At 39.0% G+C, this 17,089-nt stretch overlaps 1 protein-coding gene across 4 annotated transcripts in view; it reads left to right on the forward strand.

Annotated features, from left to right (window-relative positions):
* LOC126282195 (putative helicase MOV-10) overlaps window positions 1-17,089 on the forward strand; it is a 294,822-nt gene that overhangs the window by 122,292 nt on the left and 155,441 nt on the right. For all 4 annotated transcript variants that reach the window (XM_049981725.1, XM_049981728.1, XM_049981726.1 and 1 more), the window contains 3 exons: window positions 7,604-7,725; window positions 9,638-9,775; window positions 12,225-12,408. In XM_049981725.1, coding sequence (XP_049837682.1) covers window positions 7,604-7,725; window positions 9,638-9,775; window positions 12,225-12,408 — 444 coding nt within the window. The remainder of the gene's footprint in view (window positions 1-7,603; window positions 7,726-9,637; window positions 9,776-12,224; window positions 12,409-17,089) is intronic.

The following is a 17,089-nucleotide window of genomic DNA, read 5'->3' on the forward strand; positions in this document are numbered from 1 at the left end:
TTTCATTTATTTTTTGTTCTTCTTATTGTACTTCAGTTATTTATAGCTTTCATTTTTTGATCCTGAGTAGAACTGTTTGAGAAATTATTTACAAGTATTTATGCAGTTAAAAATCGCTGGATGTTGAGCACTGCCATGCACATATCTGATTTATAATTTGTAATTATTATTCTGTAGCTGTTTTGTCTAGTTTGAAGGAAGTTCGATAACTATGAATTTGATTTATATAAATAATAACAAGTATATACTAGTCTTGGGATGTTATTTTTATGAGAAAACTCTAAGGGCATAACAGGCTGGTGATTTTTCTCCCCCATAAGCATTTGTGTTCATACTGATTTAGACGGCTGTCAGCGTTCATTACTGGATTTATAGTGCACTTAAAATTATTTCCGACTCTTGACATTTGGCTGACCAGAGAGGGACATGACTCCTTTGCGCAGGTAACACCAATGGTGAGCTGGCTTGTCTCATCATGCCACCAGCGGATCGGCTGGTAGCATGCCCCTGTTGCCAGACCTTGAATAAATAACACACATGACATGCATCTATGTTCGTGAGCTCTCGTTGTAACGCCATATTTTTTGTAGTCATCAGGTATTGTGAACCAGTGTTTTGTGTTAGTGCTGCATTAATAACAACAGTGCAGTACATCTGAATATGAGACTTACAATAAAAGTGTCATTCAAGAATATGTCCATGGGCTGGGAAGATTACATTCTGTTGCAAAACATTCCTTGGAATTTGGAAATAGTAATGGACAAAACGCATTACTGCTCTGTTGTGATGCATAAGGCTCCAACAATGCAGGGAAGGAAAGCGGATATTTTGCAAGTACAGAGAAATGTTCCATGAGATAAAGGTGAACATAGCATGTATAAGGCGAAGGTAATGGGACTTGTAGTGCTGTACATGCCAACATTTGTAAAGGGAATAGTGTAATCAGGCTTCCTCCGCATCATACTTATTTAAATCCAACAGAGTATGTGGGCCTATGCGAAAAGTAGAGTGGCAAAAAACAACAAGAGGTTTACACTCAGTGACGTTGAAATGTTGACTAAAGAGGCTACTGAAAATGTTGCATGACAGGACTGGTCTTGATTTATCAGCCATACCAAGAAGGAAGTTCAGGAGACATTGATTCTTGAAGGATTGTGATGTGTTTGACAAATACGTAACTTCTCTTGTTACCATGTCAAAATCTGATTCTTTTGTCAAAACACAGCAGAGTTCAGAAATATTCATCTCACAATCATTCTAATGCAGTTGAAATTGTGACAGAATCCTGAAATAGTGTCTTATTAACCTAACAACTGCGTGCCAGTCAGGTCAAAGGTTTATGAAACAGTCCATTCTTAGTTTGAAAATAAACTTGTAATTTCTTCAATTATATTGTCACAAAACCAACAGCAGTTCTTGTTTCACCAGTTATCGATGGCTCTCAATAATTACATTATTTCATTGAAAAAATCTGTAATCGTTTGAATATCACGATCGATGTGGAAGTTTTGCAAATTAATTGTATGGCAAAACACTCTCTCGTCTTTGTGCGCTGTCACTTACCAAAATCTTGTGTGGATATCTCAAACCATTTATGAGATGCAAGTAATTTGTGAAAATTTTATTATAGTTTTTTCACTGATGAACGAGTTTGTCACAGAGTGCTATAATTACATTACATTTTTTTCAAAATTGGGAACAGTCGGTGATATCCTTACAAGCTTAAAGAATAATTCAATATTTAAAACATGACAACATGTAACCTATCATGCACAAAACCCAAACTCATAGCGATACCTATTTTTCACTGCAAACTAAAAATTTTTTGCAGTGTTTACCTACTATCGAAATATCACAATAACTATGACCATTAATGAAATGATAGTTAGCTCCTCATGAAGCTGACTAATTAAACTATAAGTTTTGCAAGAATTAGGGTTTATTACCAAATAGTTTCTTTTAAAATGTTTGAGACAGTTGCAGACTGGTCAGCTTGCGCAGCTTTGTTTTACCACACTTGTCAAGCGAGCTTGACAGGTTCCGCGTCTAGTAGGCCTGGCGGTATACTGTGGTTAATAACTGATGCGTCCAGCACACACTGGCGCAGCTATGCTTCCCTCCACTCACTCCATACTGAACTGTCAAAAATCACAACGTATTTTAAACGCACTATAATGCTGGTCATTTTCACCTTTTTCAGATTTATCACCTTGTATGCATATTGGTAGCCATTTAAAATAAAATTATGCTAATGGAAAGTCCTTGGTGAAATATAAATGATTTACAACATTATGTACAATCTCTGTTAAACTGTTTATGGGAACTTCACAGACAGTTTGATTTTACATTGTGCAATTGAGAGACTTCTGTCTGTAAAATATTTGATAAATGGCAGTTGTCTTCCAGTATAACTCTTAACAGAGGCATGTTTTAAGGTTATGTGCCACATGGAAAAAAGAAATTATATTCATTTCTATGAAAGTGACTCTGTACATAGCAATCACAGTCAAATTATAATACATACAAGGAGACCTAAAGTACAAAAAACAGAACAAAATGTTATGAAACTGTACAAAATCAAAAATTCTTTAAAGTGATTCCGCCCAAAAGGACCAACAATTTACTTATTCCATGGCCTTATATGTGATCAAATTTGTCATAAAACATAAAGGTAAATTCTTGTCCTGTATTATTTATTTATATTTTATGGCCTTCATTGGACCACCCTAGTGAGTTACACAAAGGTTATACATGTTGTTCTTCAGTAATAGAATGCAGTTAAATAATAATTCAATAAGACAACTCAGTAGTGCAGTGGTTATACAATCGTAAGTATAATTTATCATTTTGTGAAGGGTGTTTTATTCTTTTGTCTGTCCAATACTTCTTCATTCTTTCAGATATTTTCTTTTTTTCTTCGTCTGAGATTACTCTTCCTGTAGCCCTTTTATTGGTCTTTGTTGTAGCCTGGTTTGTGTGTCTCGCAGTATTCTGGTTTTCTCTGTTTTGTTTTTAAGTCATCTACTGTAATTTGGAGTTCTCTTATACCTTCATTAATTTCTGTGACTCATTTGATGTTGCTCGTGCTATTCTACAACTTTTCTATTACTCCTTACTAATCCTGATTTCTGGTGTTTCATCAGATGTCCAAAGAATGACATACATGTCTTGCTGGTCGTGCTCATTACTGGTTCTATTTTCTTGTACACTATTTCATTTTAAGATATTCTCCTATGCCAATTTACTTGATGTTGTTTGTTTGTGCATATCTGAGTTATTCTTCTTTCTATCTTTAGTGTTTTGTTAATCTCCTTTGTTAGTTGCTCTGAAGATGACTTCAGCAGTGTAATTTTTTCTGGTTGTGTAATGTATTAATTTTACATTTATGGATAGGCTTTTTTGTTGTATGTGTTTTTGGTAATGTAATTTGCTCTATTCCGTTTTTTTATTCCATTTTTCCATGGTGGTTTAAGTTATAATTTCACCTACATATTTAAATTTATCAACAGTTTTGATTTCTTGTTCTCTTATTGTAATTTTCTTTGAAAGTGGTGGTCAGTGAGCATAATCTGTTTTTTCAAATGATATTCTGAGGCCAATGTTATGTGCTATTTTCTGTAGTGATTCAACTTGTCTGGTTTCCTGAACATTGTTGGCTAGGAAAGCAAGATCATCAGCAAATCCCAAGCAATTACACAAGTGATATAATTTTTAGCACATCCATTTTGTATGTTCTTTGTCTTTTTCATGTGGCATTCTCTTGTTATGTACTCTAGAGCACAATTGAACATTAATGATGATAGTGTCACCTTCTTGCAAGGAATGGTTCAGAAATTTCTCATCTAAACTTCAATTTCGATTTGGTGTTGGTTAGAGTAAGTCCTATTAATTTAATTAGCTTTCGGTGGCGTCCCAGATTCCAGAAAATGTTTAGTGCTGAAGGTCTTGGAGGCAGTCATATGCCTTCTGGAAATCTACAAATGTTATGCTAGAGTTTTACTCTTTTTCGTGTAGTATGCTGTAACCAGTTTTAAAATGATTTGCTCTGTGCAGCTTCTCCATGGTCTGAAACCTCCTGGATATTCCCCTAGCTCCTGTTGTAATTGTTCCTTGATTCTTCCATATAGCATCTTGGATAAAATCTCGTGTTCTTGAGTTTCTGGTCTTAAGTAGTGAACTTATGTTGTGCGCTGCTATATAATTTATTTGCTTATATTGAATCTTCTTTTTGTATGTCCTTACGCATTTGGGTGATTGCAAAAGCTCCAACTCATTCCTGTATTCTAGTTGTCTACCCATTAAATTCAATGTAGCCTTTTCCTGACTTTTTGGACAGAATGGAGGTATTTTTTCCCCAATGGGCCTTTCCATATTTGACACTCAAACGTAATTAACCTTAGCTGGAGCAACCTCTGATTTACCACTACAATTATTAACTGCAGAAGGAGTGTTTGATGCATGAGAGCTATCGCATTTCACTCAAGTCCACCAGTAAGCTGGTTAGAACCCTCCTATCCACCACCTGGGACACACCACATATTACTATCACCTCTCTTCTTGCTACAACAGTGTAATAACTTCTGCATTATTCCTTTTGGCTCTTCTATAATGTTTCTTCAAAATGTTAATGAATACTTGATACAGCTAATTCTTCATTTGAGGAATAATGCTGTTTCACTGATCAACCAATTACCCAATTACTTTTAACCTTCCAATTTCACACTTAGGATGCATGCTAATCGCATTTGGTGATTCCTGAGGTGTTAGTACAGCTACTGCTTCTCATAGTAAAAACTGTAATTGATACCATTGAGAGTTGGCAAAAGAGTACATAAAACTTTCAGAAACTGAAGACATAATTGAAAATACTAAGTTACATTTCTTTCATACTCATAATTTTCCTAAAATTTTGAGTGCATTAGTCGGCACCTATTTTAGAATTCAGTCATCTCAAGGTGACCATGCTGGAATTTTTAGGAATGGAAAATGTTATTTTTCTGTAAATGTACAAGTGCTGGTCAATGCAGAGCTGCATTGTCTGCTTGTGTCTGTGTATGTGCGCATGGATGTGTGTGTGTGTGTGTGTGTGTGTGTGTGTGTGTATACCTGTCCCTTTTTCCCCCTAAGGTAAGTCTTTCCGCTCCCGAGATTGGAATCACTCCTTACCATCTCCTTTAAAACCCACATCGTTTCGTCTTTCCTTCTCCTTCCCTCTTTCCTGACGAAGCAACCTTGGGTTGCAAAAGCTTGAATTTTGTGTGTATGTTTGTGTTTGTTTGTGTGTCTATCGACATGCCAACGCTTTCGTTTAGTAAGTCACATCATCGTCTAAGGGAAGTCTTTCCGCTCCCGGGATTGGAATGACTCCTTACCCTCTCCCTTAAAACCCACATCCTTTCGTCTTTCCCTCTCATTCCCTCTTTCCTGAAGAATCAACCGTCCGTTGCGAAAGCTAGAAATTCTGTGTGTGTGTTTGTGTGTTTTATTCATTGTGCCTATCTACCGGCGCTTTCCCACTTGGTAAGTCTTGGAATCTTTGTTTTTAATATATTTTTCCCATGTGGAAGTTTCTTTCTATTTTATTTACATCATCATATATATAAATAAAACAGAAAGAAACTTCCACATGGGAAAAATATATTAAAAACAAAGATTCCAAGACTTACCAAGCGGGAAAGCGCCGGCAGACAGGCACATGAACAAAACACACAAACACACACACAGAATTACGAGCTTTCGCAACTGGCAGTTGCTTCGTCAGGAAAGAGGGAGGGAGAGGGAAAAATGAAAGGATGTGGGTTTTAAGGGAGAGGGTAAGGAGTCAAGGAGTCATTCCAATCCCGGGAGCGGAAAGACTTCCCTTAGGGGAAAAAAAGGACAGGTGTACACTCGCACACACACACACACACATATCCATCCGCACATACACAGACACAAGCAGACATATTTCATCATATATATATATATATATATATATATATATATATATATATATATATATATATATATATATATATATATATATATAAAACAGAAAGAAACTTCCACATGGGAAAAATATATTAAAAATAAAGATTCCAAGACTTACCAAGCGGGAAAGCGCCGGCAGACAGGCACATGAACAAAACACACAAACACACACACAGAATTACAAGCTTTCGCAACTGGCAGTTGCTTCGTCAGGAAGGAAGGAAGGAGAGGGAAAAATGAAAGGGTGTGGGTTTTAAGGGAGAGGGTAAGGAGTCATTCCAATCCCGGGAGCGGAAAGACTTCCCTTAGGGGGAAAAAAAAAAAAAAGGACAGGTATACACTCGCACACACACACACACACACATATCCATCCGCACATACACAGACACAAGCAGACATATTTAAAGGCAAAGAGTTAAGGGCAGAGATGTCAGTCGAGGCGGAAGTACAGAGGCAAAGAAGTTGTTGAAAGACAGGTGAGGTATGAGCGGCGGCAACTTGAAATTAGCGGAGGTTGAGGCCTGGCGGATATCGAGAAGAGAGGATATACTGAAGGGCGAGTTCCCATCTCCGGAGTTCGGATAGGTTGGTGTTGGTGGGAAGTATCCAGATAACTCGGACGGTGTAACACTGTGCCAAGATGTGCTGGCCGTGCATCAAGGCATGTTTAGCCACAGGGTGATCCTCATTACCAACAAACACTGTCTGCCTGTGTCCATTCATGCCGGCGCTTTCCCGCTTGGTAAGTCTTGGAATCTTTATTTTTAATATATATATATATATATATATATATATATATATATATATATATATATATATATATATATATATATATATATATATATATAATGAACACAAAACACATGGATGGATATGTGTGTGTGTGTGTGCGAGTGTACACCTGTCCTTTTTTTCCCCTAAGGGAAGTCTTTCCGCTCCCGGTATTGGAATGACTAGAAACTTCCACATTGGAAAAATATATTAAAAACAAAGATTCCAAGACTCACCAAGCGGGAAAGTGCCGGTAGACAGGCACAATAAAATAACACACACACAAAATTTCTAGCTTTCGCAACCAACGGTTGCTTCTTCAGGAAAGAGGGAAGGAGTGGGAAAAATATATTAAAAACAAAGATTCCAAGACTTACCAAGCGGGAAAGCGCCGGTAGACAGGCACAATAAAATAACACACAAACACACGCACAAAATTTCTAGCTTTCGCAACCGACGGGTGCTTCTTCAGGAAAGAGGGAAGGAGAGGGAAAGACGAAAGGATGTGGCTTTTAAGGGAGAGGGTTTTCACTCCCCCACCCCCCACCCCCCCCACATATTCATTAGCTTAGCTGATACAAGGTGCGACTGCAGCCTACCGTAAACTGAGGCTCTGGTGACGGTGAACAAGGGAGGGAAAGATATGCATGTTCTACTTAATATCACTCTACACTGAAATGTGACTTCTAAGACCCTAAAAAAAGTAACTGTTTGTATATGTATGACAAACCCTCACGTTCACTCACATATATTCCTGGTAATTACTCTGTTGCTCCATTAATTTAAGAAACAGTTGCTATTAACCTGTTAATATTTGTAGTTGTTATACCAACAACTTTTAACAGTCTTGTAATTGTAATAGGTATTCAGAGTTCAAAGTGAAGAAGTTGATGATTTGGGTCCAACAGCACCTTACAAAAGAATAATTCCTATCATATTGGAGACAGCAGAATATCCGACAGTGAGTGGAGTACCACCACCCATGTAAGTGCAGAGATGATTGAAACTTTAAACAGTAATCCTGTTCAGGTATACTTAACACACAGTTTAAGAATCAAATGTTGGTGCATTTGTGAGAGTTTTGGAACTGTAGATGTACTGTCATATTATTCAGTCTGATCTATGAAACCAAAATCAGTGCTTATATACAATATTAATTACAATTAACTGTCAAAAATAAAAGGCTTGGCATTTCTTCAGAAAACCTAGTGTTCAGAATAGCTTGTGGCTGATCTTTCCATTAAAAATGTTTTGCTATTCTACTCTGATTTTTCTTTTTCTCGGCCCATAAGCTCAAAAGTATAAAACTTTTGTGCAACACATTTTCATTTATGTGTTAATATTTTGAATCAGATGAAAGTTTTAAATCATACTTGTACATTTGTTAATAGTTTGTGATATTGTTTTTCTCTTATGTGAAAGATAATTCATAGCATATATGGGAAAGAAGACTCTAAATTTTATGTCACATTATGTTATGCATTTGATTGTACTTCAAAACTGTTCGGATGTAGAACTCCAGTTTGTTTTAGAATATTTTCTCCTCCTATTGCTTTCCTCTCCCTCATTTTAAATAAAACAAACCACATTTCAATGTTCAAAAACGATTAATGGATCTATGACTTAAAATGACATATTCACCTTCAGTGGGCCACATTTTCCCCAATGATGGATGGCTTGGCAGATGCTTTGATTGTAGTCTACATTTTGGCTGTTCAGAAAAAGTTGCACCTCTAATATAATCTAGCAGTCATTATCATCTGTTCTTCATCTGAAGAAAGAGGAAGACGTCAGCAGATGCCACGTCAGGAGAATATGAAGGTTGAGGCAAAGTTTCATAGCCCAAAGAAGAAGCATTTGTAACTATCACCTTTACATAATGAGCTGAGACATTGTAGTGGAGATTCCAGTGGAAGGCTCCAGTGATGACTAGCCCCTAATGTGCATAATCTGTTAGGACCTAATCTGGATTGGCCTGACACAACTGCCAAATTTCCACTGCAGCCTCAGCTCGGCTGTCTTTTGAGTGGGTGTAAGCAATCCCATATGTCAGTGGGCAGTGACCTTCAACATGGTCAAAATATCATGCAGGATGTTGAAAACTGATCTATGACTTGTTTTTCACTTTTCCATTATCCCCTAGACTGTGATTCCCCAATCTTCAAGCTATAAGGCGTCCACTTCTCTCAACATACTTGTTCTCCACAGAGAAATATTCTGCTGCTTAGTTATCCATCATTCATATTTGTTTGACCACATGGATGTGTCTGTGAGACCAAATAACTGTGTCATATAAGGTGCACTATTGCCATGCACTTCCACCAAGTCAGCATTAGTTCTTGTGGCACTGCTCCCTTCTGATGCAAAATACAAATTACCACACCATACTTCAGTTTATCATTGAGCTGGCTCTTTTACTGGCTCACTGTGTTGCTGTGGCATTGGGATTTCAAGGTCTGCCTGGAATGCTGACATGTACTGTAAACTAATAACAAATTAATTACATAACTTTAACGTAATGCCTTTGTAATGTGGTGAGCAGTTTCAGTGAACAGAATCGTCTACTTGCACCGTTGGATTACAATGCCAGAAAGAAGTATAAATGTGTGATTATATTTTTTGTATGTTTGTGTAGTACAGCAAAGATGAAAATTTAACACTGAGCTGTGATCCCATGTTCTTTCTATAGGCATGTTTGTCATTCTTCATACAAATTCTTGTATTCCGTGGAAAATTTTTGGTTATCACATCAGTGAAATGATATTGGTACATCAAATATTATACTGATGTATTTATACAACGTAGATTATAAATATTTAATATCTGTCAAACAGACATTAAATTAGTTTGTGATACTTTATACCATAACCAACAGATGTGAAATTTATTTTTTCAGGTCCAAAAAAAAGTCTCCTTGTGTTAGACCACTTAATTCTTATCCAATACCTGCTGATCTGAAATACATAATTAATAATGGATTTAGAGAGACCCCAGGAATGGAAAATAATGTGAAGGGAAAACTAAAAAAAATCTTGTAAGTTATTTTTTTATTTATGTGCTTAGGTTTAAGTGGCATTTTCCCATGAAGGTTTCTCCAGTTAGTATATATACTGTACTCTGATCAGCCAGAACATTATAACCAAACTACCTAATTGCTGGTATGTCCACCTTTGGCATGGATAAGAGTGGCAACCCATTGTGGCATGGAAGCAGTGAGGCCTTGATAAGTCACTGGAGGGAGTTGGTACCACATCTGCATACAGAAGTCACCTAATTCATGTTTATTCCGGGGAGGGTGGTGATGGGCTCTGACTCCACGTTAAACAACATCCCAGATGTGTTCGATCAGGTTCAGATCTGGCAAGTTAGGGGGCCAGCACATCAATGTTGAAAAGGCCACTGTTGTCAGGAAACATGACCATCATGAAAGCATGCACATGATCTGCAACCAGTGAATGATACTCCTTAGCCATCTTGGTATGTATGTCTACATGAATTTTCTCCAGAACATAATGGAGCTGCCACCAGTTTGACTCCATCCTGCAGTACAGGTGTCAAGAAGCTGGTCACCTGGATGATTCGTACTATCCCATTGTCATGATGAAGAAGGTATTGGTATTCATCAGTCCATGCAACACTCTGACATTGCGCCAACATCCAGTGTCATTGGTCACATGCCCATTTCAGTCATATTTGCCAGTGTCAGCATTGGCGCATGCATAGGTCATCAGCTGCAGATGCCTATTGTTAGGAAGTGTTCGGAGCACTGTGTATTCAGACGCACTTATACTTTGCCCAGTATTAAAGTCTGATGTTAGTTCCACCACAGATCACCACCCAGCCTGCAACGTCCAACATAAATGCAACGAGATGTGGCCATCCAGCCCCATGATGCCTGGGCATAGTTTCATCTTGAATTTGCGACCTGTTGAAGACACTCACCGCAGCACTCCTCAAACAACCAACAAGTCATGCAGTCTCTGAAATGCTCATGTTGAACCTCCCGCCCTTCACAGTCTGGCCTCGGTCAAACTCAGATAGATCGTGTGCCTTTCTCATTCTACACACAGACTGCATGCACGCAAGGGTCCCCGCCAATGGCAAGGTCCATGGTTCATGTGAGCGGAGGGCGGGGGGAGGGGGGGGGGGGGGGATCTTAACCGCATAAAGCAGGGGTTGGGTTGCAGACAGGCAAAATGAAAAAGATATCTAAAACATTTAATCTTTTAAACAAAGTCCTTCTTCTAAAATAGAAAACACACAGACACGCACCGGAGCCTGGAGACATGACCGTTCGTGTGTGTGTGTGTGTGTGTGTGTTTTCTATTTTGGAAGAAGGGCTCTGGAACTAGAACACTAAAGTAAATAAATAACTGTAACACTGAGTTATAGTGAGGCACAATTTAATACAATCTGAATGGTTTGTGAAGTTTAGCAGTATCAAGAATTGGAGAGTAACTGAAATCTGCTTGCTCATTCTGTAGCTGTTCAAGATGGTGCTTGTAATGCCTCTGGGTCTCCAGTATTTCAAGCCCATAATACCCTGAGCGCAGAATTGCTGCATCAGTTACAAAGCCGTGTCTGTTTTCCAGGTGCTGCTGCGCAAATGTGAATTCTGTCTTTGTAACTTCCAGCTTATTTATTGAAGCTACCAGTTTAAAATATATGGAAAAGACACATCCCAGACCTCCTACATTCAAGTTTCCTCAGTTGCCTTCTATCAAGATGTTGCATTTTTTTCCCTATAAACCACTATTTGCTGCCACTTTCCGGTCTACCACTGGCTGTGAACAAAAATTATACATAATCAAAAGAATATCTGTAAACAATGGTTACCAGCCCACAGACGTCCGGGCAGTTTTCTTTGTTGACAGTACCATATTCCTGGTTTTAGCAACTAAGAAGTAGTTGTTGTTCACTTTCATATTTTAATTCTGATTTTCATTTTTGTTTTGAATGAAACCTCTTACATTTACCTTACTATTCCAGTTTTTAAAAGGTATCTGGTTTCACAACATTTTTATAGCAAATAATGAGGTTTTGTTAGCAAATATTTAACTGGAGTTAGGTTCCTGTGCAGAAACCATATGAATTATTTTGTCAAAATTTAGTGTTAAAGTGTTCACAAATTTAACACAAGGAAGAAATGAGCACTGCCCACTCAACAATAACATTGTGAGTCATCTTACATCATACATCTAACAAAAGAGTGACTCAGTTTCTGGAAATGTAAATTGAATTCCTAAAGGGCATACAGCAAGGCTTATCTTGTGTATTGCTCCTTTCATGTCAGTTGGCAACTACAGATCTGTTACTACTTTTTCAATTCCATGTGATTAACATGTAGTGTGAATTAAAATATGGGAGCTTGCGGGGAATGTTGACAACTTTGTAAGTTATTTTGTTGAATTGGTAGCTTCCATTAAACAATGTCTTTATGATTTCACTTAGTGTGTTGTAATTCCTTATGTTTTCATTTGCAGAGGGATGTTGAAGGCGTCTAACAAAGATAAAGTCATTGCAGACATGAAACCTAAAATGTACAGTGAATTTATGAGGTTGTTGCTGCACATGGAGGAACATCAGATGCTATTAGACATACACATGTTTGATCGTGAAGACCAAACAATGACATTGCACTCTAATAAAAAATTATGCATACTGAAGGTAAAATTTTTAGTATACATTTTGTGTTTGTTTGTATTTTTGCTAATATATGAAAAAGTACACTTGGTATCATCAACAAAGTACTGAATGAAATACTGAAGCTGTTTGGATGCTGCAAAGGTAACACTTAACAATATTATGAAAAGGATAGATTGCTACTCACCATTAAGATAACACATTGAATTGTAGACAGACACAATGAAAAGACTGCTACTCTTTGAGCTTTTGGTGAAAGCCTTCTTCAGGAAGGAGAAGGAACACATACACACATGCATGGCTGCTATCTCTGGCGAGATTGCAACTGTATTTTGTTGAATGTAAGCAACAGTTGGAATTGGAGCAGGGAAGGGAGGGGGATAGCAGGTAGGAGTGGGTGGAGAGGAGACGGTGCTTCCAGGAAAAGTGTGCAGGGACTAGCTGGCAGGACTAGGTTGCCAGACACAGTGACAGGAGGCTGTGGTGGGGAGGTAGGTTACTGTAGGTTGGTGATGGGATGCTTTTGAGAGCAGAGAATGTGTTGTAGGGATAATTCACATCTGTGCAGTTCAAAAAAGTTGGTTGGGGGGGGGGGGGGGGGGGGGGGGGAGGATTCAGATTGCCCAGGTCCTCAAGCAGCCATTGAAATCAAACATGTTATGTTCAGCTGCTTCATGTTATGCCACAGTATGGTCTACTTTACTCTCAGCCACAGTTTGGTGGTGGTTATTCATCCTGGTGTACAGCTGGTTGATGATTGCAGCAGAACTGGTGTTTGACATGGCTGCTTTCATAGGTGACTTAGCCCTGGAGGGGGCAGGATAAGCCCATGATGGTACTGGAATAGTAAGTTCTGGATGGGTGTATTGGTTAGGTCTTGCACCTGGTTCTTCCACAGCTGTATAATTCTTGTGGCAAGGGGTTGGCATTGAGAGTGTAATAGGGGTGGACCAGGCGCTGTTGTGATGGCTGCGTGGCTGAAAGAACAACACTTTAGGGGAAAGGGGAAGGATCTAGGGTGTGATGTGCCTCATTTGAAGCAAGATGGGAGGTAATTAAAAAATCCCTGATGAAGGAGGTTATTCAGTTATTCCAGTCATGCCTGGATGATAAAGGCAGATGCTCCTCTGTAGCTAGTTTTTGCGGGTGGTGGGAGGATTGGGGGGGGGGGGGGGCATATAGGACTATTGCACCTAGTCCACAAACAGATTTCCCATGCCATGTTCCAGGTCTGTCATGGGCTTATCTTACCCAATCAGAAAAGCAGTCATGTCATATACCAACTCTGCTACAATCACTGCACAGCTTTTTATATTGGTATGACAACCAACCAGCTGTACACTAGGATGAATGGCCACAGCTAAACTCAGGCCAAGAGCAAAGTGGACCACCCTGCAGCACAATATGCAGCTGAACCTAACATACTTTATTTCAGTGGCTGCTTCAGAACCCATGCCATCTGGACCCTACCCTCCACCACCAACTTTTCTGAACTGCAGAGATGGAACTGATCCTAACAACACATTCTCTGCTCCTGAAATTATCCTGGCCTCAACCTTTGGTAACCTACTGCCCCACATTGTCCAGCCAACAGTTTCTGCCCTCTCTGTCCTATCATCTTCTCTCAATTCATGACCATTTGCCCTAATTGTGATTGCACTCTGTCATTGCTCCCACCTGTCTCTTCCTTTTCTCTGCTCCTCTCCATTTCCAGTCCTCCCCTCACTGCCTCTCCCTCCCCCACAGCTTGCCAAAGCTGTGCCTGGCAAATTTGTCCTGCCACCTATTCCTTGCTCGCCCTGCCAGGCATCACTGATTCCTCTTCCTCCCACCTTTACCCTGCTATCCATCACTGTTCCCCACACCGCTCTAGACTGATGTTTCTGCTTGATGCGATACATTTGCATTCTGACAAGAGTGGACAGATATAACAGTCATGTATGTGTAGGTTGTGCTTGCTTGTGTGAATGTGCATGTACTTTTCCTTTCTGAAGAATGCTTTTGCTGAAACCTCAGTGTGTGACAGTCTTTATTTGTGCCTGTCTGCAAGTCAACAGTCATCATTACAGCAAATATCAATCTATCCTTTTCATAATATCTCTGGTATTCCAATCTCCAATCTGGACATTTCATTGTTTGATTTTGCCTAAAGGTAACACTTAATATTTTGAAAAAAATTAATGAACAATTTTTGAACTTCAGTCATTAACATAAAGAATCATGTATATTTCATTCGTTTACATACCAAAACTTTTCATTGTAAGAAAACCCAGTTTGGAAACATATAAATGCATTAAGTATATGCATTGTTCCTTATTATGAAAAATTGTATAGGTAATCATATTATGAATATCAGCCACCTGAAGTACTAGTAAACCATATGCTAAACAAGGTATATGTATTATTATACATTGAAGGTATTATCACCATTTGGAAATAAAACTCATCATTGTAATTTAAGAATAAGTGCATAAGGTAAATCAGTTTTCACAACCCAATTTTCATGCAAAGAAATGCACCATTATTCAGTTCCAGACTTCCATTTCACTGCAGACCTTTCAGCTTTCTAAATGATCTAAAATTGTCATTAGTATTTTTGCTGCCCACGACACTTTTTGTAGTTGGAACCACAAGAACTTGATACTTTAGCTTCATTTGGCACTCTATTGTGTGTCTCTCTCCACACCACACGTAACCTATGAATGGTACTGGTAGCCCCCTTGCGGTTCCTGATGAAGTTCCCAAAAACTGTGCTGGTCTGGTACAGAACCAAGAAGAAAAAGTAGGGAGTGTCAGTATATGTGAAAATGGAGTTACTCAGGTCTTTCAAGTTAACTACTATTGTGCTAAACAGTTTTTTGAATTCTGTGCACAGTAGTTTATCAGGAAATATACAACTTTATAGTAATGAGAGTTTATTTTTTAGTGACATGGGTACTTTTGTGATCTCCATAATAGTTGCTGTTTGGAACTAATGTCTGTTGTTGATGCATGGAGCAGCTGCAGAACTAAATCCTGTGCTTCTGTATTTGATGTCAGATAATGGAAAAAACAGGGACTGAATAACAATAACAATATAAATTAGCATAAGTTGCTACTCACCACATTGAGCAGACGTGAAGCAGCAGACAGGCACATTTGAAAGTTAGCTGCTGGATATTATTAAGCCATTGCACAAAGTTGTTCATCAGATGAAGTAATAAACACACAGAGAATATGTATTGGGGGCGGGGGGGGGGGGTAGGTAGGGATAACAAGTTAAGGGTGGTGGGGGAAGATGCTGAGGTGCTGTATAATTGCCTCACTGAGTGCAAAGACATGGCAGGGACAGGGTGGTGGGCTACCACATGCTGCATTTCATAAGAAGAACTGTGCTTCAGGGGTTGGGGGGGCACAGAAGATAACCAGAGACAGGGAAAGACTGTTGGTGAACTGGGGGAACAGAAGATGTGTTTGAAGCTGGAGGTCAGCAGGGAAGCAAATAGGGGCAGGCAGGGGACAGGACCTAGTGAGGGTTTGAGGCCAGGGGGGTAACAGTAATGAAGGATATGTTACGGGATGGTGGTAGAAAGAATGCAGACAGCACAGGCTGTGAAGCAGTCATAGAAATGAAGCACATCATACTGTGTGGCATTATGAGCAACTGTCTCTTGGCCACAGTTTGGTGGTAGACATTAAATCCGGATATATGACTTGTTAGTGATCATTCACACATAGAGTGCCACATAGTGGTTGCAGTGGTGGACTAAATGGCTGATTTCACAGGTGGTGCTGTCTTTGATTAGACTAGGTGACAATAGGCAGCTGTATGGGACAGATCTTGCATCAAAGTTTTTTACCTGATATGAGCCATAGAGCAAGGGGTAGGGGGCAGGGATGGATGAGGATGTTCCATAGGTTGGTTGGATAGTGAAAAATCATTCTGGGAAGGGTGAGGAGGATTGTGGGTGGTATAGTTCTCATTTCAGGGTATTGTGGGAGGTAGTTAAAACCCTCACACAATATGTGTTTTAGTTATTCCAGTCCTGAGTGGTATTGAGTCACAAGTGGGGCTTTCCCATAAGGTTTGTCGGTAGGTGTGTGGGGATGATAGGTTACTGAGTTGACAAGGCATGGAAAATCTGCTACTTGACATTATGGGTCAACTAAGCTTCAGCAAGGCTCTCAGTTTATTTGAGAATGACTGCTCATCAATGCAGATGTGACAACCTCGGATGACTAGGCTGTATGGAAGGGATTTCTTGGTTTGAAATCGGTGGCAGCCATCAAAATGCGAGATATTGTTGATGGTTGTCAGGTTTGACGTGGACGGATATTCTGATGAAGTGTCTGTAATTAGTTGTGTATTAGTGGGCGAAATGCTGCTATGCTAATGAGAGATTGTATTGCCATTATGTGCTGTCATCTGTTATATGACAATAAAACAAAAATTACATGGATTTTTAAGTTAATTTGACTTTGGTAGGGATTTCAGCAACTGGTGCTATGTGACTTGTGCAAGATGCAAAATATGTAATATTGTTCAGTGACTCACTATCAGAAAATTTATGACAGTATAATAATGAAATTACAGGCTGTTTATCATGAACCTGTGCCATCAGTGACAACAGTCAGTTATTGGTTCCACTAATTCAAACATGTTCAGGTATTGATTTTTTGGTTAGGGTCTTTGAGGACTTCTTACAGAATTCTTCAAAAAGTCAGC

This window comes from Schistocerca gregaria, chromosome 7 (assembly GCF_023897955.1).
Source record: "Schistocerca gregaria isolate iqSchGreg1 chromosome 7, iqSchGreg1.2, whole genome shotgun sequence".
Lineage (NCBI taxonomy): Eukaryota > Metazoa > Arthropoda > Insecta > Orthoptera > Acrididae > Schistocerca > Schistocerca gregaria.